We start from the raw sequence: 21364 nt of genomic DNA, 5'->3' as shown, positions 1-21364 counted from the left end.
TCAAGCCCTATCAGGTCCCAGAATGAGCAGAAGGGAGCACTTTATCAGAAACGAGTTATGGCATTTGATACCCCGACCAGCAACAGCTCTGTTATTAGAATCAAATATTTCAGCAAAAATGGCATTTTAAAATGTCACTGGTTAATGGAAGCTACAGTCACTCGTATTGGTGATTCTTTCTAGGGAAGAAGTTAAAGAAAATTAAAGGCCCATGATATTCTTGGCCAACTAGATAGAGATTAAGTTTTGTGTTTAGTAAATCTGGGCAAAATCAAATTAAACCAGCTGAGTGATCAAATGTGAATGCAGAGAGCCAGCTGTGTTGGAGCATATCTGTGATTCCAGTTACTCTGAGAGGCTGAAGGGTGTGTGTGTGTGTGCTGAGGCCAGCGGAGGCTACAGAGTGGCAGCCCCTAAATAATGTGTATTTTCAAAGTAAGTTTTATAAACATAGGGATTTTAAAATTGAAAACTGTAATTTCAAACTATAACATCATAAAAAGGAAGCAAGACTGACTTTTCATTGTTTCAGAGGACTAGTTACTGCAGGCAGACATCTAAATGACATCCAATAGTGAAGGAGAGAAGGCTTTTAGCGAGTAACTTTGTTGGTCCATGAGAAAATGAGAAAGGTACTTATTTTCTATTGGCGCTTCCAGCAATTGCATGACTATGATGTATTTGTGCGGTTCCTACATTATTGATGGACATTTGTATAGAAGGCAAAACGTTGGAAGTAAATAAGTACGTTAAACAAAGAAAATGGTGGAGAAAAGGAAAGGGTTAGAAATTGGACGCAATCTTAGAGAAGTGGTGGTCATACAGAGATGGTGACTGGGACTAAGCGGTGCTGGGCATGAACAGTAAGGGAGGTGTGGCGGGCAGTGGGGAGCCAGAAGTGAAAGAACACAGGACAGCTCTACAAAGTCTAGAGTTTTAACATACATAATGCTTTTACAGATAGCCAATCCTCAGGAAAGTGTGTGTTGTGTGTGTGTGTGTGCGTGTGTGCACGAGCATGCATGTGCGTGTGCATATGTGTGTATCCTTATTGTAGGGGTAATCCATAAACCTTTACTGTATTTGCAGGGTTACCAACAGTGACTGCATCCCCCCCCCCACCAGTGTATAGAGAAGCTATCCTGCTAGCCACCATGTACTCAGCAACCCCATCATTTCCTGATGAACCACCTTCTCAGTGCCTGCTATTGCTCTTGTGGTCATTTACATGTTTGATCTTTTCATTATTCCTCATACTGAGATGACGACCAATAGATTCAGTGTCTGGAACATCTCATAACAAAATCAAGCTTCTGAAACAAAAAAAAAGCCAAACAAGAACTGACAGGATGGTAATGAGAACAAAACAAAGGGACATTTAATGGTAATTGGATAAATTACCGCAGATTGCTATTTTCAGGGATCCACTGAAGCGCTTCTGTGTGCGCATCATTAATATCACACGTTTTCATCTTTTATTTAGATGATGGGTTTGGACCTAGCATGCAGTGCTGAATAAATATTTATGGAATAAATGAAGTAAATGTTTGTAGAAATCCATCATTTTAAACACATGAAGGAATATTTTCACTTCATTTTTCTGTAATTGTGCATGCCTGCTATGCAGGGGCATTGTTCAAAGTACTAGGGACAAGCAGGCATAATAAAATACGGTGTATATCATAAATCCATATTCTAGTGAAGCAGCCGAACACATGAAACGGTTGCATATGGATTTACAATGACCATGCTGTCCCTCTGTCCACATCTGGCCCCTACTCTTGTTGGCCCAGAAGGGCTTCAAAGCAAAGTCCCCATTGACAAGAAAAGGGAGGGGACCAGGTTGAGGACCATTAGCAAAAGCCCCAAAAGCAAATTGCATGGAAGAAAAGACACAGAGATTCTGGACTGGTGTGATTATTGAGGACCAGGTCTGTACTACATTAGGTTTTCTGCCCTGAAGATTTTAGGGGTGTCCTGCACACTGCTGAACCTTCGAAAGATCTCTCTGGTTACAGTGTGGGGGAAAGGGATGAAATACAGCAGGGCTGCAGCAGGAAACTGTCTGGGTGATAATCCCAGTAATTCTGGCAGGAGGATTACTGACCTAAAGTAGCAATGCAATAGGAAAACATATATTCCGTAGGACTGGGTATATGGGGAAGGGACCTCCCAAACATCACACTCTCCATCTGAGGCAGCAAGACAGAGGCTGTACTGCCTCTCCAGCTGGAGAAGGCTGTACCAGGAGCGGGTGAGGGCAGGGCATCAGCTTAGGGGACAGGCTCTCTACTGACCGACGAAAGCACAAGCCGTGTTTAAATAGTCCTAAAAACCCAGTAGAAAGGAAAAACATTTCATTTAAATTTTTTTTCTTTAATGCTCTTAAAATACAACCCCCCTAATTGTCAGTGCTAGCTTTTCGTTTTTGTATATTTTGCTTACTACCTCTGTCTTTCCTCTATATCCCCTTTCCTTCCTTCCTCTTCCTGTAGAGAAGGTATAGTATGAGCTGCTCTAATAGCATGATTTATAAATATCTGAGTTGAAAGATTAAATACAAATATTAGCAGGAGTCTTTTTTTTTTATTATGGCTCATGATTATACAGATGGGGATGCTAAAGTTCAAAATGGATCCCCTTACAGCATTTACCCAGGAATATCTTAGCTCAGAGACCAGAGACCACACTGGCAATAATTTTAGAAGAGTAAATTGACAGTATTGATCTTATAATATTTTATGCCTTATGATTATATTCTCAGAGTTTTGCCTGTAAAGTGATTCCAATGTTAAGGAAGAGTGTAATTGAAAACTTAAAATAATTTTGCCCTTCTCCAGGGGGAGAACAAATAATATATAATCATGATCGTTATACTACAATGAATATATATATATATATATATATATATATATATATATATATATATATGGAATAGAAACAATTCTTAACACTTTAAGAGTCACAAAATGGCCAGGTGGTGGTGGCACATGCCTTTAATCCCAGCACTTGGGACGCAGAAGCATGGTCTATAAAGTGAGTTCTAATATAGGCTCCAAAGCTACAGGGAAATTTTTTCTTGGGGAAAAAAAAATAACAAAAAGAGTCACAAAATGTGCTTGTTCTAAAGAGACCTTGTAACAGTGTGTAAAGTGGTCGGACTGTGAGATTTAGGTTCTTTTTGGCACTCTGTGTTCTCATGTTTTTAATAAATTGAATTTAGTCTATCAGTCCATTGTCTCAGTGTTACTGTTCTCTATTAGGTGCCAGCTCAATGCACAATTTAAAATAAAAGACACCATATTTGCAGCCAGTCACTGAAGTAAGTGAGCAGTGTGGGAGACACTCGCTTGACTCAGTGTATTACACAGAACAAGGGAAACGGTGGCTCTCCTCACAGTAAACCAGAGCGTGTCCTGCAGATATTCCCAGTGTCAAGTGCGAACAAGACTGGATGTTGATCTTGAACCTGAATTTTTTTATTGATTAGCTAATGCTTGGGAGCTGTATGCAGGATCTGTTCTATTTTTACTTATTGAGCCCAGGGCCTTGTGCACGATATACAAACAGTCTGTCCCTAGTCCAGCATGCTGCATATTTCAAACACCTGTATCTTCTGTTTGATTTCAAAAGTGGGTTTGGCCGGGTGGTGGTGGCGCACGCCTTTAATCCCAGCACTTGGGAGGCAGAGGCAAGTGGATCTCTGTGAGTTCGAGACCAGCCTGGTCTACAGAGCTAGTTGTAGGACAGGCTACAAAGCCACAGAGAAACCCTGTCTCGAAAAAGCCAAAAAAAAAAAAAAAAAAAAAAAGTGGGTTTGTATGTATTTTCCTGGGAGATTGTTAACATACTCAGAAACCGAGGCCGGGGCGTCAGCTTCAGTTGGTTAAGTGCCTGCTGTCTAAGCATGAGGACCAAAGTTTGGATTCTCAGTACTCTGGGAAAGATGTGGAAAGGGGTGGGGACGATGGATTCCTGAGTGGTGACTGGCCAGCCAATCTAGCTCATCAGTGAGGTCCGGCTTCAATGAGAAACACTGATTAAACAAACAAAAGCAAAACTCTAAACACAAAACAAAAGTCCTAACCAATTAGCTTTACCAAGCTAGTTGTTTTTCTAGGTCCAACCCTGTCATGAAGTTTTTGGTTTCAGTGGTGGACAGGTGCATAAAATAATTAAAATGTAGAGTTTAACGTAACTTCCACAGCTTCAGAATTTTTATTCAAATTATAGAAGTTCATTGACATTTTAGGTCTATCTGTGAATTTTTATTGTATTTTTTATCATTTAAAACCATTTTCTATGTAAGTTTATTTTGGTCATATTCTTCCCTTCCCACAGTCCTTCAGAGCCCCTTCTTCTCCTTACCCACCCAACCTCAAGTTCTTTCTCAACAAACAAAAACCCAATACAGCAAGAAGCTGCCCGAACCAATAAAATAACATTCCAAAATAAAACACACACAAAACCAAACACCAAACTCTAAACATGCACACTCATACAACCTGTAGAGTCCAATATATGTTAGCCAATCACTCCTGAACATGATGCCTGCCCTGGAGTGCTATGAATTTTTTTATAATTAAGTTTATTTTTCAAAAGGTGAAGAGAAGTAGAGGAAGGCACCTGATACCTCTTACTTCCTCATGCACATGAACTCTCTCTCTCTCTCTCTCTCTCTCTCTCTCTCTCTCTCTCTCTCTCTCACACACACACACACACACACACACACACATATACACACACAATACTTTGTGACCATTAGATTGAATACATATTATGCATACATAATTTCATGGAATTTGCACAGAAAAGAAAATTTTACTAATATCAAGTGGACCAAAATAATAAAAAGCTTTTTGTGGTGTGGGTCAAAATGTCTACCAACAATGACATCTCTTGACGAAATACATGTACAAACAGTGTGTGAATGCTTATGGATGAAGGCCTAGGAACCTCAAAGGAAAGCAAACACAATGTAAAGTGACAATGGATAGTAAAGAACTGAGGTGGTTTCATTTGTTGGTCTCAGTGATGGGTCATTCAGTTGAGTTTACACATAACAGTAAGGCATTATTCCAGGGATTCTGATTCCCTATAAACCCTCACTGGTAAGGAACTGTTACCCATCCTGTCGAGACAAAACAGTGTGGTTAGCTACTTTTGTATGTGTTTTTCTAGTTTCCTTTTTGATGGGGACTTGACAGCTGTGACATGCAGGTCAGAGCGCACCCGGGCAGCTTTCTCCCTAACTCCCCTGTGGGTCACCTTATCTAAGAATGGAGGTCCTTTGGCCACCACCCCATGAACTTGACCAAGAGCAATGCCACCTCCTGTTTCTTTTACGCGTACTTTAACTGAATAGAGCATAGAGCCCTGCTTCTTCCTCTCGGCTGTTTCCCCTAGTTCAAAAAGGTTAGAAAAGTGAAAAGAGAAACTGGATTAATTTCTAAAAATATCTTTTAAAACTACACTGTATTGTAACAGAGGCCATTTTTGGTTTTTGGTTTTGATCACTTTCCGGATTCTTTACCGGACACTGCCATGTCAGACTATTTTCTAAGTATTGTCTGTGCATATCTTTTTATCAGATCGAGTAGGGGGTGCATAATGGCTGCATTGTTACCGTGTTACATTTCAAAACCCCCTTCACAGGACACAGAATTATTCAAACGGCTTTCTCTGGGTTACCTTTCTTCCTCACGGGCTCTTTAATGTCAGTAAGTGACATTTCTTGAAAGCCCACTTTGTACTGGGCATACAGCGGAGTGGCCTTTGGAAAACTTCATGAGTTGTTAGCCTCTCTTTTAAGGAATGCTGTCCTTGATATGCCACAAGCCCAGAGGCAGCAGTCTGGAATGAAATAACAGCTTGAAGGATTGTACAAGGAAACTGCCTAATTGACGCTGGTGGGTCCGGGAATAGCTTGGTGACATTCGCTTTGGTTAATGAGTTTTAAGCACAAACTGAAGTCATTTGTACTGACCTCAATTAGAGAAGCCCAGCCACCCACTGATACAGGGAATCCAGTGGAAATCCATACGTTATGCACTTTTCCTTATCGATCCATTACATAACAAATGCAGCTGACAAAAATCGTTAGGTTTCATTTTTAGCCAAAGAAATTCTATCAAGTGGGCTGAGGCATAGAAGGAAACAGCTAGCTTTATTTCCCTAGTTCAGTGGTTCAGAAAGTTGGATTAACTTGTCCTTGGTTTCATGTGATAGTGTTCCGGGAGAATTTGCATGCAGTGGAATAACAAAATATTAGTTTAATCAGATGGATACATTTGAGTAAAGCAGCTTCAAATTATACTAAAAAATGGCAAGGGGGAAGAATGTAATCTAAGCAGATTTTTAAAAAAAGATTTATATATTTTAAAGAATATACTTTGTGTATGAGTGTTTTGCCTGCATGTATGTATGTGTGTGTAATATATGCATATCCTCTTAAAGAGCAAAATTTGATTTTAACTGCTGAGCCATACCTCCAACACCAAGAAAAAAATGAATTTCATAATTCTAAGTGAAGCATTCTTTCTACTTTGCTCCTTAATAGACTTGTGGTAATTTAAAAGATATATATTTTTTTAATGTGATAGTACTCACACTTTGTGGACAAGTTAATCAAAATATTTGAGGGGCACCAAGGCCCCACTTAGCCTTCACAGGCTTTGGGGGCCTACCGTACTGTGTCCTGTAATGTCTTGTCATCAGTCTGGAAGAGGAAATCTACCTTTGAGTCAATATAACCATTATTTTATAGTGGTGGACTCTGAGAGCCGTAGCAAAACTGTCATTCTGGTTAACGTTCAAGTAAGGCAGGGCAAGAACGCTCTCTCCTTGAGAGCATCCTCCTGTGGACCCAGAAAGAGTCCATTCTATTCCACCACGTCCTATCATAGCCGTTGGTTCCCCAGGGAAAGCCGAGTAAATAAAGACAGCTCATAGAAATGGCACCGGATGCAACACACCAGTAATTAATTCTATGTCCCCAGTCACAAGATAGTCTGAATAGAAGATGTTCAGCTTCAGCTACCACTCTGGTGTTAACTGTGTGTTAAGTAGTGGTTCAGTGTTAACAGGTTTTGCGTCCTAGAAGACAAAAGCCTTGGGACCGTCGAGGAATTTAGCAATTGAGTCAGATTCCTGTACGGCCCACAGCAGATAATGTTTTACAGTTCTGGTTGGATCTAGTTGAAGCCCTGTACTTCCCACAGCAGAAAACTGAAGTGCAGATTTGATAATGTTTTACAAATTCCCAGGTCAGGTAGTGGTTGAACCAGGACTTCAATGAGTAATGCCTGCCAAGAGCTTTTCAAAACTCCCTGCAGAAGTCTTTAAGTCAAATGACACAATTGAGACAGTTCTTTGACAACGTGTGACTTTCCTGATGATTCTGTAACTGGGACCCCCTCATTGAAAAAGGTGAAATTGAAAACAGCAATGGCTGTTTTTTTAGATTAGCTGTTTTAGGGACCTGAGCAAGGACTTTTATAGAGAAGAAGCCAGCCTTTGTTCTATGTTCATTACTGTTCTCTTCTTGTAATGGATCAAAAGACCAATACAGATGAAATAATAGCAGCAAAGTGCCCGGGAACTTGAGAGGATACTGCAAATGTCACATCGTGAGGGACTTGAATTTCACCTTCAAAATCATGTATCAGACTCATGCATCCTTCTCCAAGCGTGGTCAAACATTCAAATATTTGCTTTCGGAGTAATTTGCCCTAATGACTTGGAAACATTTTTAAGGAACAGTGGTGGCATTGTTCCGCCCCGGCAGCAAGGACATCTTTTGTCAGATGTCCTGAGAGATGAAAACAGTCCGCCAGGATGGTTTGAAGACATGGTGCTGTGTTTATTAACCTTGTCTTCAACTTGACAAAGTGTTGGCTGTGTAGATTATCGTATCACCGACACCTTGGAGACACGCCTGCCTGGCTCTGAGCTGCTGGCTACCAAGCTATAGAACAAGAGCTATCTGAGCTTTTTCTCCAGGCCGCTCACAGGTTTGTTGTCATTTAGAAAGCACTAGAATTTTTGGAAACGTCTTAAGTGATTTCAAATAGGAAGTTGCTCGTGGGCAATTTCATTTTCACAGATATTAGGAACTTCTGGGACGATCATTTAAACTTGATCAGTAGAAACTAGAGAATTTCAGCCATGACAGAAACTCATGGATCTCTCCTCTGCCTGTTATTCAGCAGTGGGATTTGGGGACTGGCATATGTTGTCTTTTGGGAGACCCTAGTGATAGGAATAGAGATACTCAAGATGCAGAAACTTTCTCTGTTGAAGAAAGAATAAAAATGTCTCTGTGGGAAAGGATCTGAGAGCTGGCAACTGGCTCCTTTAAAATGTCTTGCTTCAAGTGTCCTCCTGACTGTTAAAAAACTCAACAATGAATGCACAATTTGTTGAAGATGCTTTCTTCCATTGATGAAAGGAGACTGAGACAGAGACCCACATTGGAGCACAGGACAGAAATCTCAAGATCCAAATCAGGAGCAGAAGGAGAGAGAGCACGAGCAAGGAACTCAGGACCGGGGGGAGGGAATTGGGTGGCGGGGAAGAGACAGAAATCTTTAATAAATAAATAAATTTATAAAAAAAAGACTCAACAATGTACTGCAATTTCTCTTCTAGTAAAATTCACCCCATACAGTGATAATAGTTTTCAAATACTGAAAGGGGGATGTTTATTATTAAGACAGGAAGCGGACTGAAAATTTTGTGACGCTTAAAATCATTCTGTCTGCTACTGTTGTAGCAGAGAGGAGAAACTGAGGTCAGTATCGCTAAGTGAAAAATAGGTGCGATGAGGCTGTGTTTTTTTTTTCTTTGCTTCACGTTAATGTGTTTCGTTAATGTGTTAATTAATGCGTTAATGTGTTTCGTAAGGTTGGAAGGGGTCAGCGAGTGAGAGAGAAGAGGCCTGTAGGACAAGGAGTTAAATCTGATAGGGTTCCAACCTTATTCAAGAAGACTTTAGAGCAAATGGTGAGCCAACAGGTGCAAAGGTGTAGTATAGAACATCAGGCGAGTGGGAAATGTAAGCCGAGGAGGAAGGCAGTGGCAGTGAACAGGGGGCTGGAGGAGGAGAGGCAGCAAAAAAGCAAGGCACCAGGTGGATCGGGCAACACCCACGAGACAGAGAAATGCCAGGGAACAACTCATGCCGGCAAAACACAACACGACGGGTCACTCAGCAACTCGGGTGCCCCTCTCTGGAGTGGCTAACTGTCCCATTTATTTATAGAAGTGCACATCCAGATCTCAGCTCCAGAATGACACAGGGAACCTAGAGACGATTTGTAGAATTTCCTTCCAACCCTCCCTGTAAGTTGCATAATCCTATGTTAAACATTAGGTCAAATGTTGAAATTTTGTATTTCGAAAATGTTCATTGTGAAGTGTGGGGGAGTGCATCTCTGTTAGGAGCCAGAAAACTCTTGGCTTAGATTCTGAATAGCTCATACATATGTAAGAAGTAGCCCTTGGAAGCCTATGTGGGCTGACTGTAGATCCTCCCCGGGCTCTACTGGAAGAAAAAGAAAAAGGAAAGATACACCTTTGGAGAAGAGACTTTAAACACATAATTAAACATCATAGCTTGCTTGATTCCTGCAGCCCATGCCTCAAGTGTATGGAATATTTGGTGAGAAATTGCAGTGTTGTTGTGAGTCAGGCATTTCAACTGACTCCAATTATCCAAGCAACACGAAAGCCTTTGTCTGCCACAGCTCAGCCCCCAGTCTAACCTTGTTGCTGAAACCGAGGTACTGTCTTCGGGTATTCTCATAATGCTTTAGCACTGACAGTATTTAGACTCCACTCCCCTTTAATGTAGTGGGGAATGTGACCCACAGATTGTTAGAGTACTTTTACATCAGTCAATAATTTAAAAAAAGATCTGGTTTTAAAAGATACCTTCTCTTATAGTTGAAAAGTAAAGAAATTTTATCGACTAGTGATGCCTCTAAGTAATTGGAGTAGAGGGATAAGATCTTTATAATATGTAATGTAATTTATCCCCATGGCTCTGGACTGAGGTAGCTTGAGGTCCTATGCAAAACAATAATCCCCAGTTGTCATAACTTGCAGTTATTTGAAGATGGTTTTTACCCACACATGTGCACAGTCTGTCCAGGTGACAGATAAGAAAGGGGTGGACTAATTCCAATCATTATATACGGGAACCCTAATGGAGTCAGTGGTATCCACTCCACGGTAATCAATAGCAACTCCTCAAATCCTATCCCAGTGATTCTCCTAAATCTTCATGTATTCACAGTATTTGTCTTAGTGAGAAATAAAATTAATATTTCAAAAACCTATAATACGATTTCTAAGATTGTGCCATGTTGAATATTCTCTTATGCAGTTTGTGAGGATATTTTCAAATATTAAAAATGAACGAGAATTACAAATGAATCAAAGCGTTGGCTCTCACGCAGACCCTAGAGGGCAACGACAAGTTGTGCGCTATTTATAAAAATTAAAACCTCCACACAAGGTTCAAATGAACCATTTTGACCAATCTGTTTCCACGACTAATTTGAAGGGGGCGCTAATTCTTTTCTGGCGATGAAAGGTAGGGGCTCTCGACCACTCTGGATGCCACGTGGTTTGAGCCATTACAAAGTAATAGTTGTCTGTTATGTCAGTGGAGCAAAATCAGTAAGAGAGTTTGTATTTTGTGTGAGAACAAGAACGCAGAGGGAAAAAAAAATCAAAGGATTACCAGGAATTTATTGAGGAATGCAAAACTTCTCATATGGAGAGACGCTTTACACAGCGGGACTTCAGCCCATGTGTGAGGCAGGCTGCTTGCATGGTGAAAAACAAAACAACGCCGCCCCCTCCCCTGCTCTCGGTCGGCTCCCCCCCCCCCAACTCCATTGACATGCATAGCTGGCCTGGTAGGTGTAAAAATAGACCGGCAGTCCCTGAACTGGAAATGGTCACTGAATGCGGGCTACAGTTGCTGGGGTTTTGAGTTCTCTCTGACACCAGCAAACCCTGCAGCAGATGGGGAGAACTGGCGAGGGATATGTTGGAGAGCTGAGCAGTGGGGTCACGGAGAATGATTGATCCTGATAGCGCATACCCGCGGGGAGCCCAGGCCAGCGCACCCCGGGCCAGGGCAGGCCCACAGATCACCACTGTAGAGCTAAGATGGGCAATGCTGCTTTCTGCTCGTCTTGCCATGCGAACAAGAGCGTCAGAGCGCAGGGCAACATGCTGGAGCTGGATCCAACTCCAGACTACTATGGCTGTAACAGTGAGGAAGCCAAAGAACCTGTGTCACGGGTAAGTGCTAGGCCATGAAGGAGGAAGATGGGAGGATGTCGGTCTAAGAATCAACAGTGGTGCTCATTGGTCAAATCTCTCAACTTCCTGGAAGGAAGCTGGCGTGAAATCAAAGTGATTTCACCACTTGACTGTCTGCGACTCAGGGGCCGGCTGCTGTGTGGTCTGTGTGCCATAATAGGCCATGCATTTATCTCTTTTTGCTTCTCTATAGTTACGAACTGACACGTGAAGAGGAACATTGAATTGTCTCTTTAGCTTGGAGTTTCAGCAAGGCTGAACGTGCGTGCCTGTGTGTGTGTGTGTGTGTGTGTGTGTGTGTGTGTATGTTTGTTTGCGTGTGTGTTTGCACACATACACCATTATAGAATGAGTTTCAGTAGTATTGTAAAGACTCACGTTCAGGCTGCCAAATTCTTTTTCCTATTTATCTATTCTTGTACACTTCATCCTTTCATTAAGCCAGAGGACATTTTGCAAACCTGTGCTAACTTAGAATCCCCGTTCTAGCTATATGCCTTTAGTGAGTAACTTCCATGAGGCCTTTAGATAAAGGTCCAGGTAGGATCATACTAGTTTGTGAAAAGACTTAAATGGGGAGATGAAAGATAAGATGGCCTTCAGATTTTAATAATTCTCTAACATGGTGTGCAAAGACGTAATCTGACTTCAAGGTCAGTCAGTGTTGGCCTGGGTTGTCATGTGTGCTGGAAGAGTCACAAGTTGACCAGAATTTCAGAGTGCTGGCACAAGGGTTTCCAGGAGTGATCACCGGCTGTGAGGTGTGCCTGGCTCCTTGGCTTTTACTCTGACCTGGATCTTGGGAATTGTCAGATTGTATTGAAAATGAAACCTTGACTTAGAGCCTGTCACTGAGAACAAACCACGGAGCAATGCTATAGCTGGCCAAGGAGAACAGAAAGCCCTGGAGTGAGGGAGTTACCCAGACAGGAGGAAGTGTGAGATTTGGGAAGCAAAAGCCTTCTACAAGGAAAAGAATGACCCTAGGTTGCTCAGTGAGGGGGAGCCAAGAACAGGGAGTTGCTTCTTTGGGTCGGAGTTGAAACTAATCACATCCAGGTGAAGATTCTTGAGACTCCCACAGTGATTTCTTCTAATGCTACAGAGCTAAAGGGCAAAACAAGGTGGGCGAGAAGCAACCACACGCTTGCCTGTTCAAGAATAAAAAAAATATAACCTGTAAGAATTAATTACCTTACTTAAAATCTGTATGTTCATGAGTTTTTTTAAAAATAGTTTAGAATTTAGGAAATTCAAAATACTGGTTAATAATTACATTGCTGTCTTTAAATTATATATGTATATGCCAATTATCTTTTAAGTATAAGGGCTGGAGAATTAAAATGCAAGAGTGCAGCAAAGGTACCCTTTAAATGTAGAGGATGGAGAAGGGATAACTTCCTGAGTTTCTATGGTGTTGGTATAATTTTTAAGGTAAAGAGGAAGTGACAAGGTGATCTTGGAACTCCAGGGCTAGAAAATGAGAAATTCATCCAGAGTTCAGGTTTCGAAATTTCACTAAAATGATATTTCAGAGTGTTGTGCTTTTTTTCTGGCACACACCTGTAATCCCCAAACTCGGGAGACTTTTGCAGGCTGACCTCATTTCCCAAATATTGGTGATAGTGAAAAAAAACAATACATTCTTGTTCAGTACCATTATTATGCATTTACATTTGAGATTTCCTAGAGAGGTGTTAAGAAATAGGAAGTCAGAGCCGAATGATTGCCAGATACTAGTATAATTAAGCAATTGGGCACATATAAAGTAATTGCAAACATCAGTCTAAGCATTATTTTGACTGGATGATAACTCTTCAGTTTTAAAGCAAATTTTTAGGAAATTAAAGTAAAAAAGGGGGGATATCAACTTTTTAAAATTCTGTATTTGGGAAGTAGTATATTATTGTTAGAAGGTCTCCATAGATGGAGGCTTAAATCTAGAGTACAGTTAATCAGACTCTCTCTGGAAAGGTCCAGTGAGTGAATGCTCTAGTCTTCTGGCACAGGGTCTCCATTGTAGACTAGACTACACCTCTCTGCATTGGTCGTCACAGCGACAGATACACAAATGGACTTAGCTATAGTCACATAGTGGCAAGGTCCTTCTGTTATGAAAGCTTTGACTAAATGATGCAATCAGTAATTAATGAATTTAGTTACCTTTTTGCTCATTTATAAAAGTAAAAGTTAAAAGTTACTATACACCTATTATGTTATTAAAAGTATATAAGCTAATGATCTTCAGTTTTGGAAAATTGTGCAGACTTATAGGCATTTTGGGTACATAAATTGTAGAAGTTATTTTGAAAGCAGTTTGGGAAAACATATCAACATTTGTTTGCAATTCCTGCTTTTCACTTAGCCATAGCCAATGCCATTTAGGACTCCATCCTAAGGTGTTTTCAGTGAGAATGAAGGCAAACTCACCTGCTAGACCGATGCACCCCATCCAACTCCATATAACTGGTTGCAGAGCCACACAGCCGAGCATTCCCACAGCTACTCATCCTGCAAAGTTCCAAGAGATCACCCACCTATGAAAGTGTCCCTCCAGATCTACTGAGAACATGGCTGCCTTCCTAATGAAGATGTCACCCCTCCTTAGCTTATGGCAGGGATTTCCTCTGAAGCGTGTTGCTGCTTACATTGCATTAGTCTACATAGGGCTCAAAGATCTGCCATTCTCATCATTGCCTTCTGAGCTCCCGAAAAGAAGAAACAGTCAGGGCAGGAAGAGAGTGGAGACAAAAGCAACTACTATAGATTTTTATATAGAGGAGGTCCTGTGGGGATTTTCATTTATATCATTTGTGTGTCATGTTAATTACATGTTTTATTACAGAAGGGGAAATGGATCACTTCTCAGATTCATCTCTAGTCCCACTTCTTAGGTGGCCTTTGCATCTTTTCATTTCAATTGTGAGAGATGTAGCAAGTCTGCTCCCCAGGATGTTTCTGTCTGGGACATCGCCTGAAGGCCTTGCAGCATCCACATAGGCTTCATGGGATTTTGATATGATCTGCTAAGGCTCCATCGAGAACACTGTCAGAGAACATTATCTTTGCTTTGCCCTATATTCTCATTGCCCTCACTTATTAATTTACATATTGGTTTACATATACTCTATTGTTTTGCATTATGATCACTTTTTTTGTACTTCATTACATCACATTGCTTTTTAAATTCATTCTAAGAGGAAATAACCATCAGTGTGGCACTTCATCTCGAATCTTGTTTAGATTACCCAGCTCGGGTGAGTTTGGAATCATCTTCCCTTTAATGTGTTCCTTCTCAGAGGTTTCCATTTCCTTGCTCCATTTATTTTCATACTTTGCCCCAATTATAGTAGAAGCATTTCAGCTTGCTTTTTATTTTGCACTTTGTATCATTCCATAGCCTGCTTATGACTTTGTACTGTGAGCAGCGAGCCCTGTGATATTATAAAAACAAGCCAACACTCTTCTATTAGGTTGATGCAAAAACCAAGTCAACAGCAGCTCTTTACTGAGTGAGACATAGTTACTATAGGGCAGGACATGTAGCTACAAGATGGAATCCTGCAGAATGGGGAGCATTCTAACCAAGCGGGGGGGGGGGGGGGGCCCAAGCATGCTGCCTCACTGAGATTGAAATGACCCAGTGTGTTGGGGGAGGGGCGTAGGAGAGAGAGAGAGAGAGAGAGAGAGAGAGAGAGAGAATATTGTGCATCCTATTAGTATGTCAAGAGGGTTAAACTTTTCAGGTTTTTTTTTTATACAAAAGGAATAAAATAGGCAAGTTGAAATTATATCAAAGATAAGAAAGTTATTCATGTACTTAGATAGTAACTCCAATAAGAGCTAAAGATATAGTAAAAAAAAAAAACCCATCCCATTAAAGTATTTCAAAGAATAATAAATGATACAGAGCATGGCCATATACCTTTGGGATACATTATTTAATGAAAGAGATCAGAAGTGGTCTAATTTTAGAAGTAGGACTTAGACCAATAAAATCACAGTGTAAGACAAAATTAAGCAGTGTCATGAGGGATGAAATAGATCCTTGTAGGCTGCTGATGAAGAGAAGACCGCTGTAGGCCTTTGTATCCTGGAATGATTCCTGGCCAGGGGCATTCAGCAGATCTGTAGCAAAAGAACTTTCATTCAGACTAGCTCACTAGAGAGCTGCTGCTATGAGCCTATCAACCTAGACTTTCTACTGATGCCTACCAGACCCTGTCTCCAGGATCGAACGCCCCGCCCCCCGCCCCCAGCCCCCAGCCTTCCTACACCCTTTAAATAAGAAAGCAAGATGACACCTGGATTTCTAAGGCCATCAGCCTCAGTGCTGAAGCCAGGATCCACTGTGATTGGCGGGTGCCTAGGTGGAATTAGCTCTTAATATGCAGAATGTCACTCCTGATCATGGGGGAGGGGGGACTTGGAGTAGATCTTGGAAGTTGTTGGAAAGTAGAGTTTGGATTGCTGTGTGAAGAAATGACACTGCTGCTGTCAGTGAGCATGAGCGAGCCAGGCACTGATCTGAAGGAATGTCCTAAGATGAACAAAGTAGACGTTCCATTAGAGGATTTGAAGGTGCCACGGAGCTTCTGAGATTGGCAACTCAGTTTCCATAAGAGCTACAAAAATATGAAGTTTACTTAGCTCGTGTAGAGACCATCCAGTTAATCTTGGAGTCAGTGGTGTGACATTAGAGTGGTTTAGAAATACCATGTACCCTCTCTAGCTATAAGACCTGCACAGAAACAAGGAAATTTGGGTTAAAAATCGTAGGATTTTGTTATTATTATTTTACTATTGCATTACTATATTATACTAATATTATATTTTTATATTATATCAAATAATTATATACTAGTAATATTATGTTACTATTATTATACTATTATGTTATCATTGTTGTAATATAAACCAAGATTTAAAGCATGGACTATGTACTAGAGGGAGACCACAGACCAAAGGCATTTATGGAGAACTGATTAGAATTATCTTGAAAGTCACCCAAAGAAGCAGATCTCACTGTGGACGCTTTCTAGATGGAGGCAACATGTCCTCCAATCTGGCTGAGATGGTAAAGTGGTAAAGTTACAATAAAAACAAAAGCATAGAGGACTAAGAAGTTTCTGCCATCGACTTAAGTTCAAGAAGTGAAGGAACCGTCCTGTAATTTACCTATTATCCTGTAAAATAATAAATAGATCTATTCTTGGGAAGTTATTTACCTGGGTAACAAACAAGATCAACAACTGCATTTTCAAGACATGTGTTTAAAGGTTGTATTATTATAGGAGGAATAACTTAATGCAAACAGTAATAGCTAACTCAGTATCTGGCTCATCCCTCTATATCTGTCTTATGACGAGTACGTCCAAACCAAACATTTGTGTTTATCTGAGCTCTGTGTTGATTTTTCAAGCACCATTTCTTCTGCTGAATTTCCTAAGATGAACTCCACTCCACCCACAGTGTCTCTTCAAGGTCACCCGCCTGGGATGGAGCTGAGAATTCACGGGAGAGAAAGCTCTCCTATTTTTTGAGCATTTACTTCCTTCCCAAGCAGACATCTGCTGCTGTTCTTACTCATTTCCAGTTCCTGAGTTAATTCCTTAGTTAAATTTATTATGCCCCAGGAAACATCCACCTGTTTTGTGATTCCTTTATTTTCAGCCCGAGGGCGCCTTTGAAATTTATGCCATTGTATATCAAATTTCATTATAAAAATCTTAGTGGTTTGACTTTTCAATGCTTATATTCACATCATATTTGTGTGGGCTTTTGTAAGCACAGGAAAGTCTTTGTGCACCTTTCTGTAATATTCCCATATAAGAACTCAAACATCAGCATGATTACCTGCCATCTTTGCAGTGACATTCCCGAGAAGTCAATTATGTATTAAAGCTATGTGTAAGCTGAGTATTTAGTATTAGACATTATTCACTGAAACTGGTTTTTGAGGAATTATATGTGCTGCTGACATATAGTTTATTTAAAATCTTAATTTTCTTTTTTTCTCCACTCTACCTACCTGACAGTAACGTGTTACAAAAGGGAATTGGAAACAATCTGAGATTTTTTTTTTTTGTCTGACAGTGTAGGAGTCTCCACAGTCAAACAGTTGCCCTTCTGAAATAAACACACAGTGCACTAAACTTAAACGTTAAGATTGATAAATGACCTAATGAAGAAGTATCACTTTATCATGGAAAAATAAGAAATTAGAATTCTACTATGATAGAAAAATGTATTATTATTTCTTGTAATCTGTTATTTCAGTACTTTATCTTTCTAGATTGTTGGCCACCTATGTGAAAGAATGAAGCATCCACTGAGACTCCTGGTAGGGCTCTGATGGCCAGGAGAATTTCTGAAACATTTTTGAAGCCCCAGTTGTTACGTAGGTCCCTGAGTTATAAAGAAAAAGGGATGTGTGCTCATTACTTTTTTACCATTGAGATAAAAATCCCATGGCTGAGGCAAACCTAAGGAGGAAGGGTTTATTTAGCTTTCCAGTTGCAAAGGGATAAGGTGCCACCATGGTAGCAAGTGCCAGGCACTGAATGTTGAGAACTCACATCTTGAATTGCATGCACAAAGCAGAAGTTACAAAGTAGAAGTATCTCAAGTTTTCAAACTCTCAAAGCACACATGCGAATGCTTCCTCCAGCAAGGCCACAACCCCTAAACTTTCCCAACAGTACCACTAGCTGGGGATCAAGTGATCAAGTGCATGAGCCTATGGGGAACATTCTTATTCAAACCTCCATAGCCTTTTTAGGAGTAAAAGATGAGCAACAATTTTCTGTTCATAATGTGAGTATTTTGCAGATTTGTTCAGACAAGTATTCTGTGTGATTATTTCTTTTCAAAAATGGCTTATGGTGATGTGGGATGTCCTTCTGTATATGTGTTGCTTTTATTGGTTGATGAATAAAGCTGTTTGGGCCAATGGCCTAGCAGAGTAAAGCCAGGTAAGAAATCAGAACACAGAGTAAGAGAGAGGGAGAAAGAGAGAGAGAGAGAGAGAGAGAGAGAGAGAGAATAGGTGAGTCAGGGAGATGCCATGTAGCTGCCAAGAAGAAGGACGCTGGAACTTTACCAGTAGGCCACAGCCTCGTGGCAATACTCAGATTAATAGGAATTGGTTAATTTAAGATGTAAGAGCTAATTAGGAATATGCCTAAGATATTGGCTAAACAGTGATATAATTAATATAGTTTCTGTGTAATTATTAAGGCCTGGGTGGCTGGGAAATGAACGAGCAGTCATCATTTCCATTATGAGGGTTCAGTGTAGTAGGGCATGCATTTAATCCCAGCTCTTGAGAGGCCGAGGCAGGCTGATCGCTGTGAGACTGAGACCAGCAGGGTTTACAGAGTGAGTTTCAGGACAGCCAGGGTGGCATAGTGAGACCCTATTTCAATCAAAGAAAGCAAAACAGAACAAAATGAAATGGCACATGGTATTTAACTTCTTGTGTTTCGTTGCAGGATGATTTTTGATGGTTGATGATGGCTTAGTTGATAAAGCCTATTTTGCATTGTGTAATAAGTACACAGCATGAAAGGTGGTAGTCAGGAATATATGTTTAACTAGCTGAAGCACGATCTCTAAAAAGCTCATAAGTGAATTCACAAGTGAAATCTGGCAGGATAACTACTACGTGGTGTTGAAAGTGGGGTGGATTGATTTTCCCGAAGAGACAGACTGGGTGTGTACTGTCAGCACACAAGGACACACGAATGTTAATAGGCCTTACTTGTCGAACTTGTTGGCAACACTCTTATTGGTAATTAAAGAAGCTAAGGCCACACGGGGCATGTAGGAACAGAGAATGCTCCGCCACTGCACCCCTATGGGTTTGTGCATCCCCTTAACAGCCAGAACGATTCTGTGCTTGCTGCAGAGGAGTTTGAAACCACGGCACTTAGAAGACATTTAAGTCCCACTTTCCAAAGCAACTCATCTCATGCATACCTACAGAGAGGAGGCCCTTTCTTTGTGCTTTGACCTTGCCAGCTGTCGCCAGAAGTACAGGCACAGAGGCACCAAAGAGGTTATGAAATGTGTTCCCAACCTTTCAAAATTAGAATTTGACTCCACTGTCGGGCACTTTGAATAACAAGATTGTTCAGAATTGCCCGTTATTCCCTCTGAGTTGAAGTCCAGTCCGTTATCCTGGCTGCATTCCATATTTCTTCTCAAAAAGTCACACGGCACATGAGAGATGACTAACAAATATCTCTGGCCTCATTAGAAGTTCTTATCACGTCAACTGTTAAAAGCAAAACTATGGACGTAGTTGAGTTAGCAGTTTGTTCCAGCAAAAGGCAGCTGATGAATCAACCCCGAGCCAGGACTGGAAGGAAGACCAGGCAGGCAGGAAGTATGGACAGAAAAAGGAGGTCATGTGTGGAAATGGCTACAGCTCTGCATTGGTCTTGTTTGAGTCTGATTGAAGGAGCCTTTTGCTCATCTGGCCATGGTCGGATTAGTTAGTGATCTGAGACTGTAAAACTTAGCTGCCGTTTGATCTGGACTTGGCAATTTCTCTAAGAGTATACTGTTAGCTACGCTTTTATCTGGGGGTTACAAATCCCAGTTTGCTACAGAGGGACTCATGGTAGAGAGTTCTCAGACAACTTCTGGGCAAAATGTACTTTATTTAGTATAAGTAATATGAAACAGAAAATATTAAGTATTCCATATACATACATACATACATATATATATATATATTTATACAACATATTCTGAATAGGCTTTTCCTTCTACCAACTTCTCCCAGTTCCTCCCCACCTTCCCACCCACCAAATACTCTTTCTTCCTTCCATAATTAGAAAATAAATGGGGACCTAAAATAATAATAAAATAAAAATATCAACAAAGCTGTATATGATCAAGCAAACAACAAATTGAAGAAAGAACCAAAAGCATAGGAAACACGTACAGACACAGAGACACACAGAAATGCCATAAAAAGACACAATTGGAAAAGCATAATATATAAACAGGAGACCTATAAGGATTAAAAAAAAACAAACAAAGCATTATGAGACAAAAACTTCTACAACTACCATTTAGTCTGCTTTGTGCTGACTGTCTACTGCTAGGCAGCTGTGAGTCTCTGTATTTATTCCTACCTACTGCAAGAGGAAGCTTCTCTGATGGTGTGAAGCTGAGTGAGACACAAATTCATGAATATAGCAGAATGTTATTAGGAGGCACTTTATTGCCATGTTCCTATTAGCCGAACAAGAGTGTTTGGTTTCCGGCTAGGTCTGTGTAACCTGTCTAGTTTAGGTTCTTGGCCCACCCTAGCAGTGTTGGGTATGGGTTCTATCCCATGGAGTGAACCTTAAATCCAATCAGATAGTGGTTGGTTATTTCCACAAATTTTGTGTCACCGTTACACTAATGTACCTTCCATGCAGGTCACCACTGTACATGAGGATTTGTAGCTGTGTTGGTGTTCATCTTTTTCTCCTGGTAGTATGCAGAGTAGCTTCCGGTAAGACTAGTCAGTAGGAGTGAAGGTTCTATGTAGTCATCAGCTCAACTTCTCTGTGTTCACTGAGTTATGCAGGTGTCTTCAGCAGTAGAGTTTGCCATCAGTTTGTGGAGCGCAACCAAGAGCTTTGTATATAGCTCTGTGAGTTTCCAGGCTCCTTTGGCCAACAACTTGATTAGGTATAGCCCATTCCTGGCACTGAAGGTTTCATTTGGTGGCAAGAGATGTTCAATTGGGGCACCAACTCTTCTATTATTTGGCAGTTCTAGTTAGATCACCTTCATTTATGTAAATATTATTATTATTATTATTATTATTATTATTATTATTATTATGTTTTTTGAGACAGGTTGGTCTCTGTGCAGCCCTAGCTGTCTTGGCACTTGCTTTGGTCTCTCTGCAGTCCTAGCTGTCGTGGAACTTGCTTTGTAGACCAGGCTGGCCTCAAACTCACAGAAATCCACCTGCCTCTGCCTCCCAGTGCTGGGATTAAAGGCCTGTGCCACCACTGCC

The 21364-nt window shown here is 40.8% G+C and overlaps 1 protein-coding gene across 50 annotated transcripts in view; it reads left to right on the top strand.

The window, feature by feature from the left end:
* The window catches only part of Ank2 (ankyrin 2), a 530016-nt gene that overhangs the window by 327551 nt on the left and 181101 nt on the right, over window positions 1–21364 (top strand). For 8 of the 50 annotated variants that reach the window (XM_026783960.1, XM_026783971.1, XM_026783967.1 and 5 more), the window contains exon 1: window positions 11062–11316. The exons of 30 other annotated variants lie outside the window; for them this stretch is intronic. In XM_026783960.1, the coding sequence (XP_026639761.1) occupies window positions 11182–11316 (135 nt within the window). In that variant the 5' untranslated portion in view covers window positions 11062–11181. Of the gene's footprint in view, window positions 1–11060; window positions 11317–21364 lie in introns of those variants that run through there. 12 more of the 50 variants (XM_026783969.1, XM_026783962.1, XM_026783966.1 and 9 more) reach the window with 6 other exon arrangements.

Source organism: Microtus ochrogaster, chromosome 21, assembly GCF_000317375.1.
Source record: "Microtus ochrogaster isolate Prairie Vole_2 chromosome 21, MicOch1.0, whole genome shotgun sequence".
Taxonomy (NCBI): Eukaryota; Metazoa; Chordata; class Mammalia; order Rodentia; family Cricetidae; genus Microtus; species Microtus ochrogaster.
Note: the sequence above shows the minus strand (reverse complement) of the source record. Positions and strands in the feature narration are given on the sequence as shown.